Source organism: Pocillopora damicornis, chromosome 3, assembly GCF_964200805.1.
Source record: "Pocillopora damicornis chromosome 3, jaPocDami1.2, whole genome shotgun sequence".
NCBI classification, from domain to species: domain Eukaryota; kingdom Metazoa; phylum Cnidaria; class Anthozoa; order Scleractinia; family Pocilloporidae; genus Pocillopora; species Pocillopora damicornis.
This window is the reverse complement of record NC_142672.1, coordinates 11,261,263-11,279,297: the sequence shown is the minus strand read 5'-3', so window position 1 is coordinate 11,279,297 and position 18,035 is coordinate 11,261,263. Positions and strand designations below refer to the sequence as shown.

At 38.7% G+C, this 18,035-nt stretch overlaps 1 protein-coding gene across 1 annotated transcript; it reads left to right on the top strand.

Annotated features, from left to right (window-relative positions):
• The first annotated feature begins 837 nt into the window (after positions 1–837).
• LOC149048221 (putative G protein-coupled receptor CG31760) lies at positions 838–13,820 on the top strand. Its single transcript, XM_089198944.1, has 10 exons — positions 838–3,943; positions 6,074–6,236; positions 6,361–6,699; positions 7,177–7,245; positions 7,965–8,074; positions 8,516–8,730; positions 9,363–9,501; positions 11,486–11,591; positions 12,378–12,518; positions 13,084–13,820. Exons 1-10 carry the CDS (start codon positions 3,189–3,191, stop codon positions 13,177–13,179), a joined length of 2,133 nt encoding a protein of 710 aa, XP_089055070.1. The 5' UTR covers positions 838–3,188; the 3' UTR covers positions 13,180–13,820.
• Positions 13,821–18,035: the final 4,215 nt, after the last annotated feature.

Sequence of the window (18,035 nt, the reverse complement as noted above, 5' to 3'; positions counted from 1 at the left end):
TTCCACAAATGTTGCAGCGGTTCCTCAGCCAAACGGACATGTATCGTGTGAGTTACTTTCCATCGACAAGTACAATGCATCTGAAAATTTCGTAAGAAGTTTTACTTCTCATCACTACAGCATAATGGTGAGTTTGAAGGGCAATAATCGTTTTTTAGCACTTGGCATAGGAAGACGTGATCGTGAAATGAGGAAATGAATGTCATTTTCATTCTTTCACTGAATCCAAAGTGGTGTATGAGCGCGGTTTCTGGATGACGAATCTTCAATTTGCTTGAAAGCTTTCGTAATGCTTGGCTTAGATCCAATAGTGAAAGCTATACTTGTAGAAAAGTAACATTACAACCAACCGGTAAAACGTTTCGACCCCAGTTCTTTCTGTTAGATTACGTGACTTTTAAAATGCTTAAAGTTTATTTAATGTTAAATTAGTGTGACTAACTGTTTGAACTATATTTTGATCTGTTTTCTTTCTGCGTGACTTCTACAATGATTATCATTTAGACAGTTTGACTTACGGGTACTTACAATTTTACCTTGAACATAATTTGACCTCCATGACAAAATTCACTTCAGGGGGTCTCGCTGTCCCTTAATGAGGGCTTACGTTTTTAAAAAAATTACGTGTATGTGTAGAAATTGTTCCTAAGAGGCAATCTGCCATCCAAAAAACTAAGCAAAAGTAATTTTTCACAATTTTCTAATTGTGAATCGAAAGATAATAACAAATCAATTCTCACTGCCTTATTTTGTATCTTAACATTGACTGGTGTACCCTGCACCTGCGATCCGAAAAATATAAGTTTGAGGCAACGGCAAAGATAGGGTTTGCTTGTTTTTTTTTGTTTTTTTTTCTAATTTCCAGAGTCCTTGTGAAAGTTCCCCCTCCCAGAACGGTGGCTCATGCCAAGCTATATACGAAACATACCACTACAGATGCAAGTGCAAACAAGACTACTTTGGAACAAACTGTGAAAGGCGTAAGTAATTTTCAGCCTGTTAAAATCATTTGTAGAGTCGATTATTTTGCAATTTTTTCCAATTTGAATCGCTTTCTGTTTTTCTCGTAGAGAAAGCATTGTCTTGTAAGGAGCAGTTTTACCAAGGGTGAATGCATTTGTCGAATATTGCCCAGGTGCATAAAGTGATTTTTTTTTTGCGTCATTCTCCCAACCAATCCGAAATATAAAAAAATAAGACTCACGATCACCCACTGTTAGGGCCGGCCATGTGCCTTTTCTTTCAGTTTCTCTAGCTTTGGTCAGTTTCCTCAATTTAGGAAAAAAAAAAAAAAGAAAAATGTACCATTTCATAAAACCATAGCTTTGCAAAGCGTTTTCTTCCTACCAGGAGCCGTTCCCTATTTTTTTTTATTTTCGAAGCGGTGATCTGGCTTAAAGACAAACACAGTTTAAGAGTTTAATTGCAGAGAAAAAAAGGAAAATGTGCTGATATATTTCTATACTAGTTATCATGGTTTTAGTCTCTTTATGTCAAAGATATTTCGCGTATATTAGCCAACAAATAATTGTTTAAAGATGTCTTTCGTCTTGTCCACGAGGAATCGAACCGCGTAATGTTTGTAGACAGAAAATAAGAGAGATGGTAAGTTTTGGTAAGCATCGATATTCCCGGCGGATGCACAGGGTTCGACTATCAGCAAATTAAACCAAGCTGCCGACTTTCTGGAATACGCCCTTGACTCAGGTCTGTCTTGGAATGAAAGTCGAGGACGAAGATAGGTTTATCACAATCAATCTGACGGCCAGTTCGCTGCATTCGATATTTTCCACTGATTAGTACTTGCCAACATCACTGGGTCGAAATGTTTGGAAAAAGTTAGTGGGTCCTCAGGCTTCACTGCAGCATTTGTGCAACAAAGAGGGTTTTAACGTGGTGTGTTCAGGTGCCATTAAAATGAGAATCGGTATTATTATGGATGACGTGCCGACGGTCTCTCCGTTTACTTGCGTAGGCTGTGACTCGGCTATTACGTTTGGAGGCGATGATTTTCAAGTGTGTGGGAATAATGGCTATAAGGATATCTCTGCCATGGGGTATATTCTGATACAATAAAAAATCCCGCTGTATGTGAAACCAAGAAGCACCTTTGGGAGGTTAATCCGTTGTGCCATATTGATATATTTATAGGCATCTCTGTGAGCATCATTTGTTTGTAAGTGGACAGCTTGAATGCAACACAAAGCTACGCAATTTTCCGGTCGTAAATTCTAGTAAACAACAATTCGATTCAAGCAGGTTAAATCTACCACACGGATCTCGTAAATGCAACAAATTTGTAAGTTTTTCGGTTCGTTTTTCGAACGATTGATACTATTATATTTTTACAGTGTTGATATTTCCTAAAAGAATTTTGTTCAATGGAAGATTTTAATTTAATTTGATCTAATTAAATTTAATTTTAAAACCGTTCAATTTCAGAATTTTTATGATTTTCAACACAAATCTACGCAATTTTCTAGCCGTTAGTTCTAGTAAACAATGATTCAAGCATGCTGAGTCTATTACATGGTCTCGTACATGCAAGAAATTCGTTCGTTATTCGCTTCTTAGCAGAAAATTTACAATTTTCTTAATAAAGATTTGGTCACGAAATATATCTTTGTCGTTTTTGCCTCGTCATTTATTGATAGTTTTCGGGTATAATACGATTACCCGGCAGACCCGACCCAATTATAATAAACCCTCTTTTTCGTGCACAACTTGTGTCTGCATGCTCTGCTATGAAAGAATTAGCTCACGCTTTAGCTGTGCGTCTATCGGCTGCGCCTGGAGTAACTCTTATGCTTCTCTCATTACTGGAACGACTCTTGCTCAATTTACTCCTTGCTTAAAATCGTGGTATTAGGCGGGAGACCTTATTACTACTGCTGAAAAAATTGCATCGTAGAAATCAATATCATATTGTCGGAATTAGAATTGCATGAGAATTTCCTGTTGATATGAGGCTGTTTTGTCAGCTCACAATTATAATTTGTTCGTTTCCTCTTCCGCTTGCATAACGTGCATGGTATTTTCCTTTTTGATATTACTTTTCCTCTTTTAGTGAGCAGCTGCTGTGATGCCACACGAGCGAAGGGTCCAGGTAATAAAAAACGAATTTACCTTCATCACCAGTCTAGGAGAACTTTGTGAGTGTTCGTCTTTTTGCGTGAATAGAAGAATCGATGAAGTTGTGGCAAGTGTGTTTCGTGTTTGCAGCATTATCGATACATTCTTGGGATAGCATAACATATGTAAATGCAACTGGAAAGAACCTGAGAGGGAATCTTCTCGAGAGAGAGCTACAATATGTGGCCCAAATTCACGATAAACTAAAAGACACTTCTGGATGTAACGATGTTGCAGTGCTCAACATGTCTTTTGATAGCGAGAAGTGGAAAAACGAAGCTCTTATGGCAGTCAACGTCGCCAACCTCCTGACTTCTCTCTGGTCTGTGAATTCGTCCGCTATTGCCGAATCTATTGTTGAGAATGACATTTTGCTGTATCAAATGGTTCGCTACATCGTCCGTTTCTCACCATCTGTTTTCGGATCAGTTGTATGTTTCGAGCCAAACTTGTACAAGGACTACGGAAGGTTTTGTCCTTACGCGTTCAAGGACAAGAAATTGAACGGAAGCATTCATGTTACAGATCTTGCGCGAACGGCAGATTACGATTACTCTTCGAGCCCAAACGCTATTTGGTGGACTGGAATCAGACGGAAAACCAGAAACAAGACGTCAACAGATTGGATGAAAGAGACCGATTTTTATTCAGTAGGAAGCGCGAATGGAACTGTCGAGAATGAAACCTCCGACCGAGTACTTGTGACATACGAAGATGGTTTGTGGACTAGGCCGTATTTCGATTGTTTTGGTGGCAAAGTGTGGATGATAACCTATCTTGCTCCAGTTTTAAACGAAACCAGCGAATTTTTGTAAGTTTTGGTTTTTGTTGAATAATTTTGCCTCCATCTCCTATTAACCTCATCATCGTTGTTCAATTGTTTTCTTAATTCTTGGCCAGGTGCATTGGCTGGGTCTCATGGTATAAGATGAGTGCGCTATCATTTGAGTACACTATCCTAAAGAGCAGTTTTCTGTGAAACGATAACAAAGTATTGTTAAAAAGTAAATTAACCGAATCTAAGAATAACAATCGATACTCGTCCAGGTGAGAATAGTCTTGTAAAGAACTCTTGACGATGGCAACTAACCAAAACATATTTTCCGTCTGAATGAAACTTAAAACAGCGTGTTTTCTCGCAAAAAAACTAAATCGCTGCTTTTTGTGACATAGAGTTAGTTGGCAGAGACTGACGTTTTTTTCGACAGGTTGTCGCGGCATATGTCACTATTACTGACCACAGTACAAAACTATTATTTCGCAATCATTTTCTCAAATAAAGAGCCTATCGTATTAACTTTTATGTCAAGGCTTTTCCGGCCGGTTTCAATTATTCAACCTTTACATTATTTTGTTGAGTTTTTGACCGTGAGAAAAGAGCAAATTTCTAATTTTCCATGAATTGTTTAGGCAGAGACTTCGCCGGGGTCGCAAAACGTTTTTTCTAGCGTAACGATTTCACGTCATACAGAAGTCTGAAAGAAAAATATGCGGATATCAAGGGAAAAGTCGAAAATTTATGATACAAATAGCCTGAATGGTAGCATATTGTGAGCACAAAACAACTGTCACATCTGCTCCAGATAGCCCTGTTGTTTTTAGAAATCGGTCGTTTTTAGGAGACCAATCAATATAGAACCGGTTGAAAAAACCGCAAACAAACCAGCTAGTTAAATAAAAAATTAATGAAGAAGAATGGGGTGGAAAACAAGCTGTTTGCTATATCGCACTTTCTTTTTCTCAGACGGTTATTGTTTGCTTCATTATATTGCATGCAAATATTTTAAAGATTTGAGTTGTAGTTAATGAAAACTGCAACATTTTTATCAGGCTTAATGAAACTGAGTGGCCTAATGGAGTTTTAGCTGTAGTAATTACGCAGTCACTATTCATATGCAATTTTTGTGAGAAAACTTAGTACATAGGCAGCTTACAGGAAAGTGTGGTCTAATCAACTGAGTTGATAATGTAAATTGCCGTTGTGAAGAGTTTCCAAAGCTTATCTTTCGAGCGTTAGCCCTTTGTCATAACGAAAGACTGAGGGCTATCGTTTGAAAAGTTAGCTTTAAAAACTCTTAACGGTGGCCAATTTATATCAACAAGTCAGTTAACAAACCAAATTATCTTGAATTTTAATTGCGTGAAAAAAATTAAGTATGAAACTAATTTCATTCAAATTAGTCATTTTTGCCGTCCGAAGTTGACTACTAAAGGCCAACAGAATGGAAGCAAAATGCCGAGCAATATTTTTGCGAAACAAATCGTGTCTCCCGCGTACGAGACTAATGTTTCAACATCTTTCTTTATACCAGCGAACGAGCTTAAGATTCAACACCTTTTTATTTTGCATCTGTTTCTGAACAGCTCCAAAACTGCTTGTATTGGCTCTATACAGGACATTTGACGCATGAGTATGGTCAGTATGTTACCGGCTTAGTACCAATCTCGTGCAAGAGCTCCCGTTACCCAATACAGCGGTCAAGGGTCAGGCATGCGCAAGGGGATCGATTTTGGTCGGCTGTATGGCAATTTCCCGCGTAAAATTTCAGGGAAAACATGAAAAATAACCGCTCTCTTGCAAAACATGCACAAATATTCAAATGTTTGCAGAAATCTGCACAGGGAGACAAAAAGTATGGGAAAAGAAAAACTGGGAGTTCAGAACATCTAAATACTCTGGAAGCGAGATTGGTTCACAAACTTTGAAGAGTTTGAAGAGCATTCGACGGCGGGATCAGAATTAGCGGTAGTTCAAAGTTTCACAAAGGATTCAGACCTTTTTGGTCTTAAAAGCGTGAAAATTGTTAACAATTGATCTTTCTTAAGATTAAGGGTTGCTGAGAAGGTGGGAACAGCTTCACGTTCTGCAGTCCTGGAAATAAAACTTGGCTGAACATTTTTTGTTGTTGTTGTTGTTGTTGTTTTTTTTTTGCTTCTTCAGAGGTACAGTAAGCGTGGATATTTCTCTTGAGGATGTAGATATCGATCAGTGCGATGCCCCAGACTCCGCTGAACAGCAGAGCTCAGAAGAGACTGGTGACCAAGCCAAACCAATCCACTTAAGCACATTCATGAGAACTCACAGGTGCAAAAAGAGCACAAAGGCAAGTTATACAGACTAAGAAACATCACATTCATGCAGATTTAATTCCATAACAAACTTAAAGGAAACCATCCCTGCCCCCTCTCCGTACCACATTTTAATTTGGAATAGCTATCTTTTTGTAGTGTGTACCAGTCCCTTTCCAAGGATTCAAACGCGGCACCTATCGCTGTACTTGCAAACGAGGCTACTATTTTCCAGACCCCACAGCAACTCGTAAATACTATCCCGGGCAGGTCCTGGAGGAAGAGTACGACAAGATGCTGAGAGGCGAATCGAACCTTTATGAGCACCACTTTGAGTGCCTTGCTTGTAGTGAGGGCTGTGAGGAATGTGTGGATGACAGCGCATGCGTGTATTATGTGTATACAAAGCTGAGATATTCTCTCCTTGTAATTAACTGCCTCTTTGTCGTCATTTCGCTAGTCTTCGCAGCGTTGGTGTTCAAACTTTGGCAGAATAAGGTAAAGAAAGGGCAAGACCAGAACAGTTTGGGTTCGTAATGCTCGTCACTGAAGTACTGGTTTCCAGGCCTCTGAATCTGACCCTTTTCTTTTTTTTTTTGCATAGCAAGTTACGTTATGAACCCTTTTTTTACCATGTTTTAGAGGAGAGCACATCTTTAAATAAAATACCACAATTATAAAACTCCACACCGTGTTACTGTCCCAAAACCTAAAAGTCATACACCCGGCATTGTCCATGGGAAACCTTCAAAAGTTAATGAAAGCTGCTGTGTTTGATCGAGTAAGTACGGAAACCAGATACTTGACAGTTGTTTCTTAGAATAAGATTAGTCTCCTGGTTGTACTTGCTCTGGGCTAAGATCAAATGTCTCTGACCAAATCTTGACAGAAATTGTGCATTTCTATTATGATGTATGAAATGAATGAGTTCGTGGGCAGCTTTCTTTTCAGTGACATTTTCTTTCCGTCTGTTAGATATTCAAAGCTTCAAGTCCACGTTTTCTTGAAGTCATTATCTGCGGAGCAATAATGATGTATGTAAAGGTACGTGATTTGACTTCATCAATCAGTTATTTACAGCACAACTAATTGTAATGAATGAATATCTCTGTGGTGAGTAGACTTTTAATGAGTCAATTTTTTACCCGTAGTTTTTGGTCTTTTTGAGAGCCACGGTATAATGAAAGATAAAATATAACTTAGACAATGGTTAACAATTATTCACAGAAATGGAGGTAAATACCGGTGAATATTCACTGAGCCGCGACAGAAACCGAAAAATGGTCAGAAATTAAACTCTTGACGCGAGATTTTGTCTCTTCGGCTGCTCAGAGGTGAATAGTACTTGCTAATCTCTTCCGAACTAACCAATCAGCGCGCGCGAAAAGCACTATTTACCTACGTTGTATATATGAATTGTTGATAATGGTTACCTAGCGTACACGAGTGGGACAATTCGATCGCGAAGGCCCCTCAAAAATAAATAAGCTACCTGGAAAAGCATCGGACTGCTGAGCGGGAGGTCAAGAGTTGCGCGATGACTTTGTTTGTTTGTGATTAAACCACGTTGGGAAAAAATTTTTCCTCTTAGAAGACATTAAACACAGCTTAAAACAAATCTGAATTTTCTACACTCGATCCGCTTGGCCGTTTGTCACGTCGGCTCCCGTAAATCCTCACCACACAACGTTAGGAAAATAATCTAAAGGTAAGACCCATCATCCCAGTTCAGCTGTTGATGCATGTCCCTTTCATGATTTAAGCTTATCGTATCGTTCCCTAAACCTTCCGAAGTGCGCTGCATATTGTCACCTTGGTTACATCACCTGGGTTTCGCTTTGGTATATGGTTCTCTGGCTCTGAAGACATGGAGGTAAGAAGCCTGTTGTAGACCCTCAGTTAGTAAAGGGGAGGAAAATTGTAAACGGAGTGTAGTGGTGACAGGGCGAAAATGAGGGAGGTCTGGGTCGGGTAGCGTAATGAACGCGACTCGATCCAAACCCCCGTAGTCTTTCACTCCTCAGTTCAGGTTTTCGGACCTTCAATAATAGACGTGAAACAGCCCGCCGGTCAGAACTACCACTGAAAAAAAAACAAACAAACAAAACACTCATACTAGCAGTTGATCGATCGTCACAGTGGTAATTCACTCCAGGAAGTTCAAGTTTTCCTCGAGATGCAACCAATCTTGTCCTTGTAGGGGGGAATTATTATGATTACGATTGGTAATCTTAAGCTTAAAGGATCAATGATTCTTATTCAATAGTAACCATGCATTTCCCTTCCTTTTTCTTTCGTTTTTCCTCCACTCCAGAGTGGTGTTAATTTTCCGCGTGCGCTCCGCTCGTAAGTTGGCTATAAAAGACAGTCTGTTGCTAAGGAGATTGGCAGTTATTGTATTGCTGTATACAAGTTTCTTGACCGTTTGGATGGTGATACAGCCGCCTTCCATCGAATCAAGTATTACTGTTGATAAACTCAAATACGACAGATGCTCGACAAGCTCGTTTAGTCACATGATCTTGGCAGGTAAACAAAACATCATAAATCACGTAAGTGCCTATCAGAGCTACTCATTGTGGCCGGATACCTAAATACATGGATGTCTTAAATGAAGCAAAATCAATCTGTGTCCAGGGAAGATGAGAAATCTTTAGGGTATCTCTCTCCCTAAGAAATGTGTTTACCGCGTAATAAGCGCGCTGGACTCGGGGTAGGAAATCCCTGATTCGAGCAAAGCCTGGTCCCTGCATTATTTTTTTCGGTAAGTACCCTTATTCTCACGGTGCCATAAAGCATTTCTCCACTCAGGACTTGCGACAAGATGATTGGGATGAATGCGATGCGATGCGATGAATTAGCATTCTATTGAAAAAGAGTCATGATACTTCGATGGACTGACTATCAGAGACCGTGGTACACAAGCTATGTTATAGCATACTTCAGAAGATCCATAAATAATTCCTGGAAATTTTAAAGCTTTCCCTAATACACAAAGAACTAGTCAAAATTTGCATGTTTTTACACTTCTCTACTTCTGATAATGTTTTATTGAGTATATTTGTCATAAGTACGATCTGGTAAAGCACTTTTTCCTGGAACAATTCCAATAGAGCAAGTTCCGTTACAACAATTTTTGATTATTTCTTTCTTTCCCTCAGCTGACTTCGTAGTCCTTGCTTGGGGAATGTGGCTCAGTTTCAAAGTGAGAAAAGTACCACAAGTTTACAATGAAAGTAAATTCATCGGCTATGCCATATACAACGCCACCTTTATAATCTGCTTCATCAACGTGTTGAGGTAACGCAAAATCATTCTCAGGCTCCTGAGTTTCCAACCTCATTGGTCTTTTTTCCTCGAACAAAATAGCCCAGAATCCGGCATTTTTGTGATATTAGGCTTGGGCAGTCATACAAACAATGAGTGCTTAACCCTTTGACTCCTAAATGTTATTAACATCTAATTTCTTCTTACAACATCACCCCTGAATCAAACATTAAGGACAGGAGAATAAAGGAATTGATCACCTGCGAAAGATGCTCATGATTTTACAACAAATTCTCCTTGACTGCACCCTAGGAAATGGGTAACCGGTCGTTTCGCCTACGGGTCGTTTCGCCTACCGTCTGTTCGCCAACGTCTAGAGTCGGTTCGCCTACCTCCAATATGTCAGTTCGCCTACGATTCATATGTCAAAGCTTAGAAACTGAATTGTTTAAAAGTTCTTGTTGAACCTCGCAGAAAACTGAGTATTAAGATGAAATAAACCCCCGTTCACGGTCTTTGTGTTTACTTGTGACTCGAGCGGCCTATGCTAAAGGAAGTGGGACTCTATGAATTAATGTTTTGGCTGTTAGTTCGTGCGCTTTCATGCAATCCGTAAACTTAGTTACATAGATGAAAAAATGTACATATAACAGGTAAGGCGTTATTTGTGCAGACTTGTGACTTAAGCGGCCCATACTAAAGAAGGTCAGACTTTTCATTAACATATCATTCAAAAGGACAAGGTACTTAAGAAATTAGTTTGTTCCCACTTTACTTCCTGGTTCAATGTTTATATCGATGTTGCGATTTGTTCTATCATGAAATTTATAAATTAGTGTTTTGTTAGTTCGTGCGCTTTCACGCGATCTGCAAACTTAGCTGGATGAAAAAAAATATATAATATAGTTAAGGCGTTATTTGTGTAGACTTGTGACTTGAGGTGAGACTTTCACTAACATATCGTTCAAAAGGACATGCTAGCTCATTTAACAGAAGATTATTATCGAAACATCAACACGGCAATCAACGGTGTCATCAAAGCTATAATCATCGATCCGATTTACTACAACTTGATTCTTTCAATGTAAACTTGATAGCATAGTATAGAAACATCATTTCTTTATCTCTTCCCTCTATTAGGTAATGAAGAAAGTAATGCACCTGCCGCCAATTCAACATCAATTTTTGTTTCAGTTGAATCATTTGTTTTATACAATGATTGTTATACAACGGAGTCTAAGACGTAGGCAAACTGAGATATTGGACTTAGGCGAATCGACTCAAGACGTAGGCGAACAGACGGTAGGCGAAACGATCCGTAGGCAAAACGACCCGAAGGCGAAAAGACCATTATTTAGGAAACGTATAGAGAACAGCATGGAGAATCCATGAACTTTAATATAGCATGGAGAATATGGATACTGATTTTAGAGTACAGTGTAAAGGGTTAAGGAGCTAAGTTGTTGAAACACGAGGGAATAAATAGTATATAGTGCTCATAAACCGTCTTAGCACTAGACAATGGAAAAGAAAGCACCCAGTCTCTCAACCTCTCATCCAGACTTTATTCGCTCAGCTTTAACAGTGTTGTACGACATGTTATTAGTTCCCTCTCCAATGGAAATGCAATGCCTAAAGCTAACAACTGATTCCACGGGTCTTCTCGTCCGCGAGCAAACATTTTAGAATCAGCGAAGTCTGTCTCTTTCCTTTTTGTTAGTCATTTTTCATACGCTACTTTGAATTATAGTTCAAGCTGTTCAATAATCGAGTGGGCTTTTTCAATATCATGCAAATGTAGCTTCATAAACAAACTCTCCAAGTGGATGCAATTTCGCGTAGTGACCGAAAATGGCTCGAATCTAACTGCTCGATTCAGATCAGAATCAGCTTCTTTAATAACAATCAAAAAGTTCGTTTCAGAATAGAAGGCACCGTCCTCTCCCACTTCCCTTCTCTAATGAACGTTCCCCTCCCAAGTTTCCTGGCAGCAGAATCTTATATTTATCTCTTTTAGTGTTGTGCTAAGTAGCGGCTCATCTCCTGACGTGATGTACGCCATGGACTTTATAAACATCAACATTAGTGCCTCTGTCACGCTGATGCTTTTGTTTTCCCACAAGGTACGACTAAATGGGTTGATTGCCGTATTACCATACAGCAACACCTAGTTCATTAAGAAAGTGTTGACGCTATAGAAACACAATCTTTTTTATGGTTAAAAGGATACGATAAAAAGATGATAAGACCTCTCTCTATATGTGAAAATGATGTAACAGTACTAGACCTCTGCTAATCTCCTTCGCAGCCTTTCTTTGGTCTCGTCACGCAACACCCTCTCTCAACCGAGAGAGAGACAGAGACAGACAGACAGACAGAGAGACAGAGAGACAGAGAGACAGAGAGAGAGAGAGAGAGAGAGAGAGAGAGAGAGAGAGAGAGAGAAAGAGGGTGCTGCGTGACAAGACCAAACAATGGCTGCGAAGGAGACTAAAATTTTGCAGGCCTCCATTTATCACTGTCACACAAGAGTAAGGCACACATGTCACCAGAGGACTGTAGGCGTGACCATCAAAGTAATGTAATCTTCTCTATCCCGAAACACGGAGAGCTGCGAGAACGCAATGTTTTTTTATATCTTACATGTAACATGAAGACGTCCATATATAAACATTAGCCTCTAATTAACGCGAAAACATGTACAGATATTTGTCCGCGATGCGAACAGCGTAAAATCAGAAAACTATTATGGACTTAAGTTTTCACGAAAATTGAAGAATTTTCTTGGATATCACTCAGTTTTATCTGAGGAATATATGTCATATGCTGTGTTTAGACCAATCGCGCGTAAGCAAAAATATTTGATGGATCATTAGTTCTAATGATTTTATCTATAATATTCTTTGCAGATTTTTTTAGCTTTGGCCTTGAGAAGTAACAGCCACCGCACCTCTCCTCAGGAGAATAAGTTATCAGTTCGTTCCAGAGGGGAGACATTTGCTAAGGAACTTGACACAACTATACTCGGTGGAGAAAATGACGAACTTAAGGTTGGCGTCGCTTGATAAGTCAGTTATTTGATCACAGGCAACTCATTGCGTGGCTAAATTCTAAAATACCTCGGCCTCGGGGGACTTGGAGATATCACAATTGTCTTCACGGGCTTGTATCTGGTATATCTTTAGTCAGTGACACTTAACTTCGGTGCTGCAGAGCTCGAAGCCTTACTTTTCCATCCTTTATTTCTCCCTCTCCCTTACTTTTTTCTATTTTTCTTTGTATGTCTCTCATTCCGGCTTTCTTCTTCATTTCTTTCTTTCTTACTTTGTCTATTGGTTCATTTATTTATTTATTTATTCATTTTTGATATTGTTTTGCTTGCGAGCTTGTCTTCTTGACTTGCGTCACGGACCTCGCCGAAAAGGAGGCGCTGCTCGTAGTCGAATAAGTTTTCTAAAATCTTGTCTAGAATGAATTTTTACAGTTAGTCTATAAAGATTGGCCGTGATCATTATTTGCTGGCATTTACCTCCATTTGGCAAAGCTTGCACTTGTCGCACAAACACTCCTACACTTACAACTGATAATTAACCATTTTCTTTTGCTTTTCCTCAGCGGGAAGTACGAAGACTTGCTTCGAAAGTTGCACTTCTTCAATCTCAGTTGATGACCGAGCGAAACAGACACGTAACGAAGATTGGGTCTAGCTAAAAGGCTAAGTGTCAGACTTGCAGCCAATTTGTCGTGAATGAGTGACTTCCGAGTTCTTAAGTTTAATAGAATTAAGATTTCATAGCTCTCTTTAAAAATCATCAAAACATTGACGGTCATAATCTCTTCCTGTACAGAATTGGATTCTCTCAGTTTGTTCATGAACTACTATAGTTTGTAAACCTGTGCAGCAGTAAATGCTGTTTGAAGTGCATTCATTTTGTTTTATTTGCTAATCGTTTGACTCGTGAAGAACAGAAACCTACCGCTGCCACTGCGCATTTCCTGCCATTCTTTAGCCCAGGGCCACTCGTTTCACTTACCGTTACGAGTTTCTTTAACCACGTGACCAAGAAGAACGAGGACTCTGAGAAATGAGCATTCTTCAGCATTGAAGATATTCTTAAACCGAATCTATAAAATTTTTCGATCTTTTCTTGATCTTTGTTTTGATTCCATCTTATTTTATTAGATCTCATTAATGTTTGCTGTCTCCTTCAAAAATTTAAGGCAGTTTTTGTCGGCGTAAACTGATAATTAATCATTAATTATAAGTAATATTATTTTGTAATGAAACTAATCAGCGGTGCAATGTTAAACCAAGCTTTTCCATAGGAAAAATAAAAATATTACTCAATTAATCTGTTAATTTTTTTTCGCCTACTTCCATTATCATTTTTACTATTTCCATTTTACACGTTATTCTACACTACAAGAAACATTTTAACAGCCAACCGTGAAAAACAGAATGTTACTTTATCGGTGAGATATGTGATAGCCATTAGTTAATCAATAGTACATACGAGGAAATAACAATTATTCTTAGCATATAAGTGACGCATAATTTTAGAAACCTTAGGTGTGGTAGGATTTTTTTTTTGGAGCATCGTCCGTGACTAACCTTACCGGTAGGGCAAGCAGTAAATTCGTTTGTCGTTTCAATTAGGTGATTGACGGAAATAACTCTGTAAACAGCCTACGACCAACGTCAATCGCTGTTGTTTAACAGTCCGCCCAAACAGAGGAAATAACTCCTCCTAAATATGGCATTCATCCCAAGAGTTTTGAAATCAAAGGAAGTTTTATGGTTCTATGGTTTAATTTTTTATACACCGACAGACTGAATTTCCTAGAATAGCTTATGACAATGTTGTGAAACCTAAACACGTTTTTTTTTTTCGTCAAGAACTTCTTTTGTGGCACTCACTACATATTTCTACCTCTTTCCACAGGCTTGTCAATAAGGAAAAGCTTATTCATTATTTATCGCGCGCGTATCATCTTGTTAGTTTTTTTTTCCCTTTCTTTACGGAAAACAATAAATCACGTTCCCAAGTTATTTAGAGAGTGAAACGTGACCTACTTTGTTTAGAAAAGAAAACGTACGTCTAAAAATACTTGTCGCTGATTGTCAGCTGATGCATCTGTCCATCCTGGGTGTGTAGGCGTGTTTTTTAACATCCCCGATTTAGAGTAATTGAAAACGAAATGAAGATCATATGTCCAACGTATCTATTTTAATTCTCATTAAGCATTTATCAAATCGAAGTAATTCGCAACGAAGACACAAGAGGACAAACAGTTTGTGCGGGGGAGTTGGCAGTACGTAGACCGGTAATAGTGGGCCAGGGTTAGGTACAATTTACGGAACGGCGAAAATATCGCAAAAAAAAATATTTGTGTTTTTGTTCGCGTGGGATCTCCCTATCGCAGATATGTCGTGTTTTGTTGAAAGTGAAATGGGATCCTTCTCCACGAGAGAGACGTAAAAAATATATGTATCCAATACACCTTCCAATGATATAGACAAGATGGAAACTCCTAAACAATTTGATGATAATATCACGATCACCTGTGATTCTTTTCTGAGACACCAAGATACGACACAAGATAAGAAATTCGGAAATTTCTCTATATCATGGGGGCGTTAAATAATGGCGACTTACATTATAGGAACGCCCATTTCCATTCCGATAACTCTGGTCGACACATATCTATATATTTTCAAAATTACTGAGTTAGTTCTCACACTTTTTGCAGGTTAGAGAGAGTACAAATGATAAAAAACGAGATTGCTGCAAATTCTTTCATACATTTTATCAGCATGGCAAAAGAAGAAACGAAAACATAAGACGCACTAATCGACAAAAGGTCGCTTTTTCAGCAACCGACGTTGAAATAATTTTTTGCGGAAAGAAAGTTAGTTTATGTTATTTCTTATTTCCGTTTTCATCCTTTGGAATTTACCATCACTATGACTATACGTTAAAGCTTTTCACTCGAGCAAATAAAAGAAACCTTTGTCGAAGCTAAAGCAGACGAATTTAACACCCAGTATTTCAGCTTTAATTTTGTCACGGAAAGATTATATTTCTAATTATGAAAAGTCTGCGTAATTCCTTAATATAGTTGCCAGGATGGCTTCAAGTAGTTTAACTTCAGAGACAAACAACACCAGTTTCATTTATCTGACTTTTTAACCACCAATTTTAATCAGCTTAGACCTTAAAAGAATCCAATTTTCGCTATGAAAGATATGGCGACAAGAATTGTTTTTCCTTCATCGACGTTTTATGATAAGTGAAAACAAGTTTCATTCTCCATGCATGTTACCGCAGAAACATATTTTGATACTTGCGTCAGAACGTATGGCAGCTTGATGGAGAAATTATTTTAAGCCTGCTTTATGATCATCTACCGATCATTTTGATAGCTACTGACGCACGAGATTTCCAAGCTGCAAGTTTATTTTTTTATGCCTCAATCTGTCGAAAAAAACCACCCTTCATTTTTTATCTTGGGATTCGCGAGAGCGTTAAAAGATTTTAAACAGCATCAACTCAGAGGACTAAACTGGGCAAAAAAATTGGAAAGTCTACCCCTTAAGTTAAAAAAAAAATTTATAGCGATCTTTCCCAAAAGTGAGGCTTGAAAATTAATCGAGAGACAGGAACTACGTCAAAACACGATCTTGGAAGTCCATAGCGAACAATACTATAATCTGATTGTGACATACCTCCTAAAAAATTTATGGTTGTTCAATTTGTATTTTTACTTGGAATATTACATTAGCAGACGAGTGGATCAAAGTGCTGTTATTAGCAATATCGCGTTAAGATAAAAAAAAAAAAAAAGATTATAACAAGAATATATTGGATAATAGAAGAAGAAAAAAAGGATGAAAGAAATCGACCGCGGAATGCAAGCTGTCATTCAGTAGTCATGCGGGCAGGCATTGGCAGTCTGAAATCTTTAACACATGCTCACTGATCATTGGTTACGACAAATTGGTTCCCAGAGCCACGCTTTTCACCTGCCCAGCGGAACAGTTGCTGACCGCTGGTCAATTAAACGAAGACTCCAGGAGAGAGATTGTTCTGATGATAAAGCTAAGCCTTTATCAAAAACACCAAAACGTCAAAGGATCACAAATGAACCAAAATTATATCGTAAGACCAGACACAACACACGCACTCGTCAAATTCTGCCTTGATTTCAAAACTGGCAGGAAATTCGGAAAAGCTTTAAATGAACCTACACTATACCACTCTAAAACAAACTCGTAGTTCCATGGGCAATCAAAATATTTTCGCTATCCAAGAAGAAGTATGGGACTGCGCGGAAATCTTGCCGAAAATCCTAAGTCTTGAGGTAACTGAGACACTAAAAGACTTCGATCTACTAGATGATCAAACATGTAGCACAGAAACACGCGCCAAGTACTAAAAATGTATTTACAGGGTGAGGCCAAACTCTAGGAAGGGCGTCGTGAATTACCTTCGGTCTCTGAGCAAAACGTGGCAGCATGAATATTCATCCCTTGTTCTACATGTAACATACAATTACCCGACAGTGATTGATAATATATTTTAGTGCGATACCACCAACAAAGCTCGTGGGGAGAGCATTAAATTCTTTGCCTGTAATGGGGTCCATTATGTCCGGGCCGCTTTACGCAAAGAAGACTACAACCCACAAATGACGTCATTTGCAGTAGTTACAGTCACCACATGCTGAGGGAAAACAATTCCTATTTTGTATGGCACATAAATATATCCTTCATATGGACTGCGCGGGTGATGGAGATTATGTTTGTTTATATGTTTTTTTTTTCTTTTTTGCTCTGAATTTCTTTAAATAGCAAAGAATGTGTCTGTGAACAAAGAGCGAAGTACCACGTCTATTCCAAACAACTCCTCTGTTATAGATGCCTACCGATTGTCCGATTCTTTGGTTGACGCGATAAGATGGACTAAAGTGCCCCTTTATTACTAATTGCCTTAAGTTAATTTCTCTCCCATCAGACATCAATCATATTTATAGCTCGGGGTCAATCTTTGAGAGGAACATGAGATGTAATGCTATTACGCAAAATAAGACTCCAAAAATGCAACAAGTGTACCGCTTTTAATTGAGATTCATTTGCCGGTGGATAACTTCATCTGTTAAGGCGTGTAATGCTACATCCAGTTTTCAATCGAATAACTTAAAAGATATCTGTCCTTGAGATTGGATTTTATGTGCTTGTCAAAGTCAAGGGGAAGTAATGTCCCATTATTTTCTCTTGTCAAGGTTTAATTTATTTCGGTGTACTCACTTTAGCGTACGCTGTAAGCGAGGAACGAAAAGGGCTCGTTCTTGCAGAGGAGTGCAAGAGGAACACGTAGAAGACATGTGAACGCGTAGAAGACATGTGATCCCTGTTTCTTTAACGTTACGTGTATCCGCGACCACGAGAACATATGACTCCCATAGCTAAGAAGCAAGACTTGACCACAGGAATACTCACCATAAAATTTCAATTGCGAAATCTTAAACCTTCTGATTGCCGGTTGGAAAGAGACATGATTTACTAT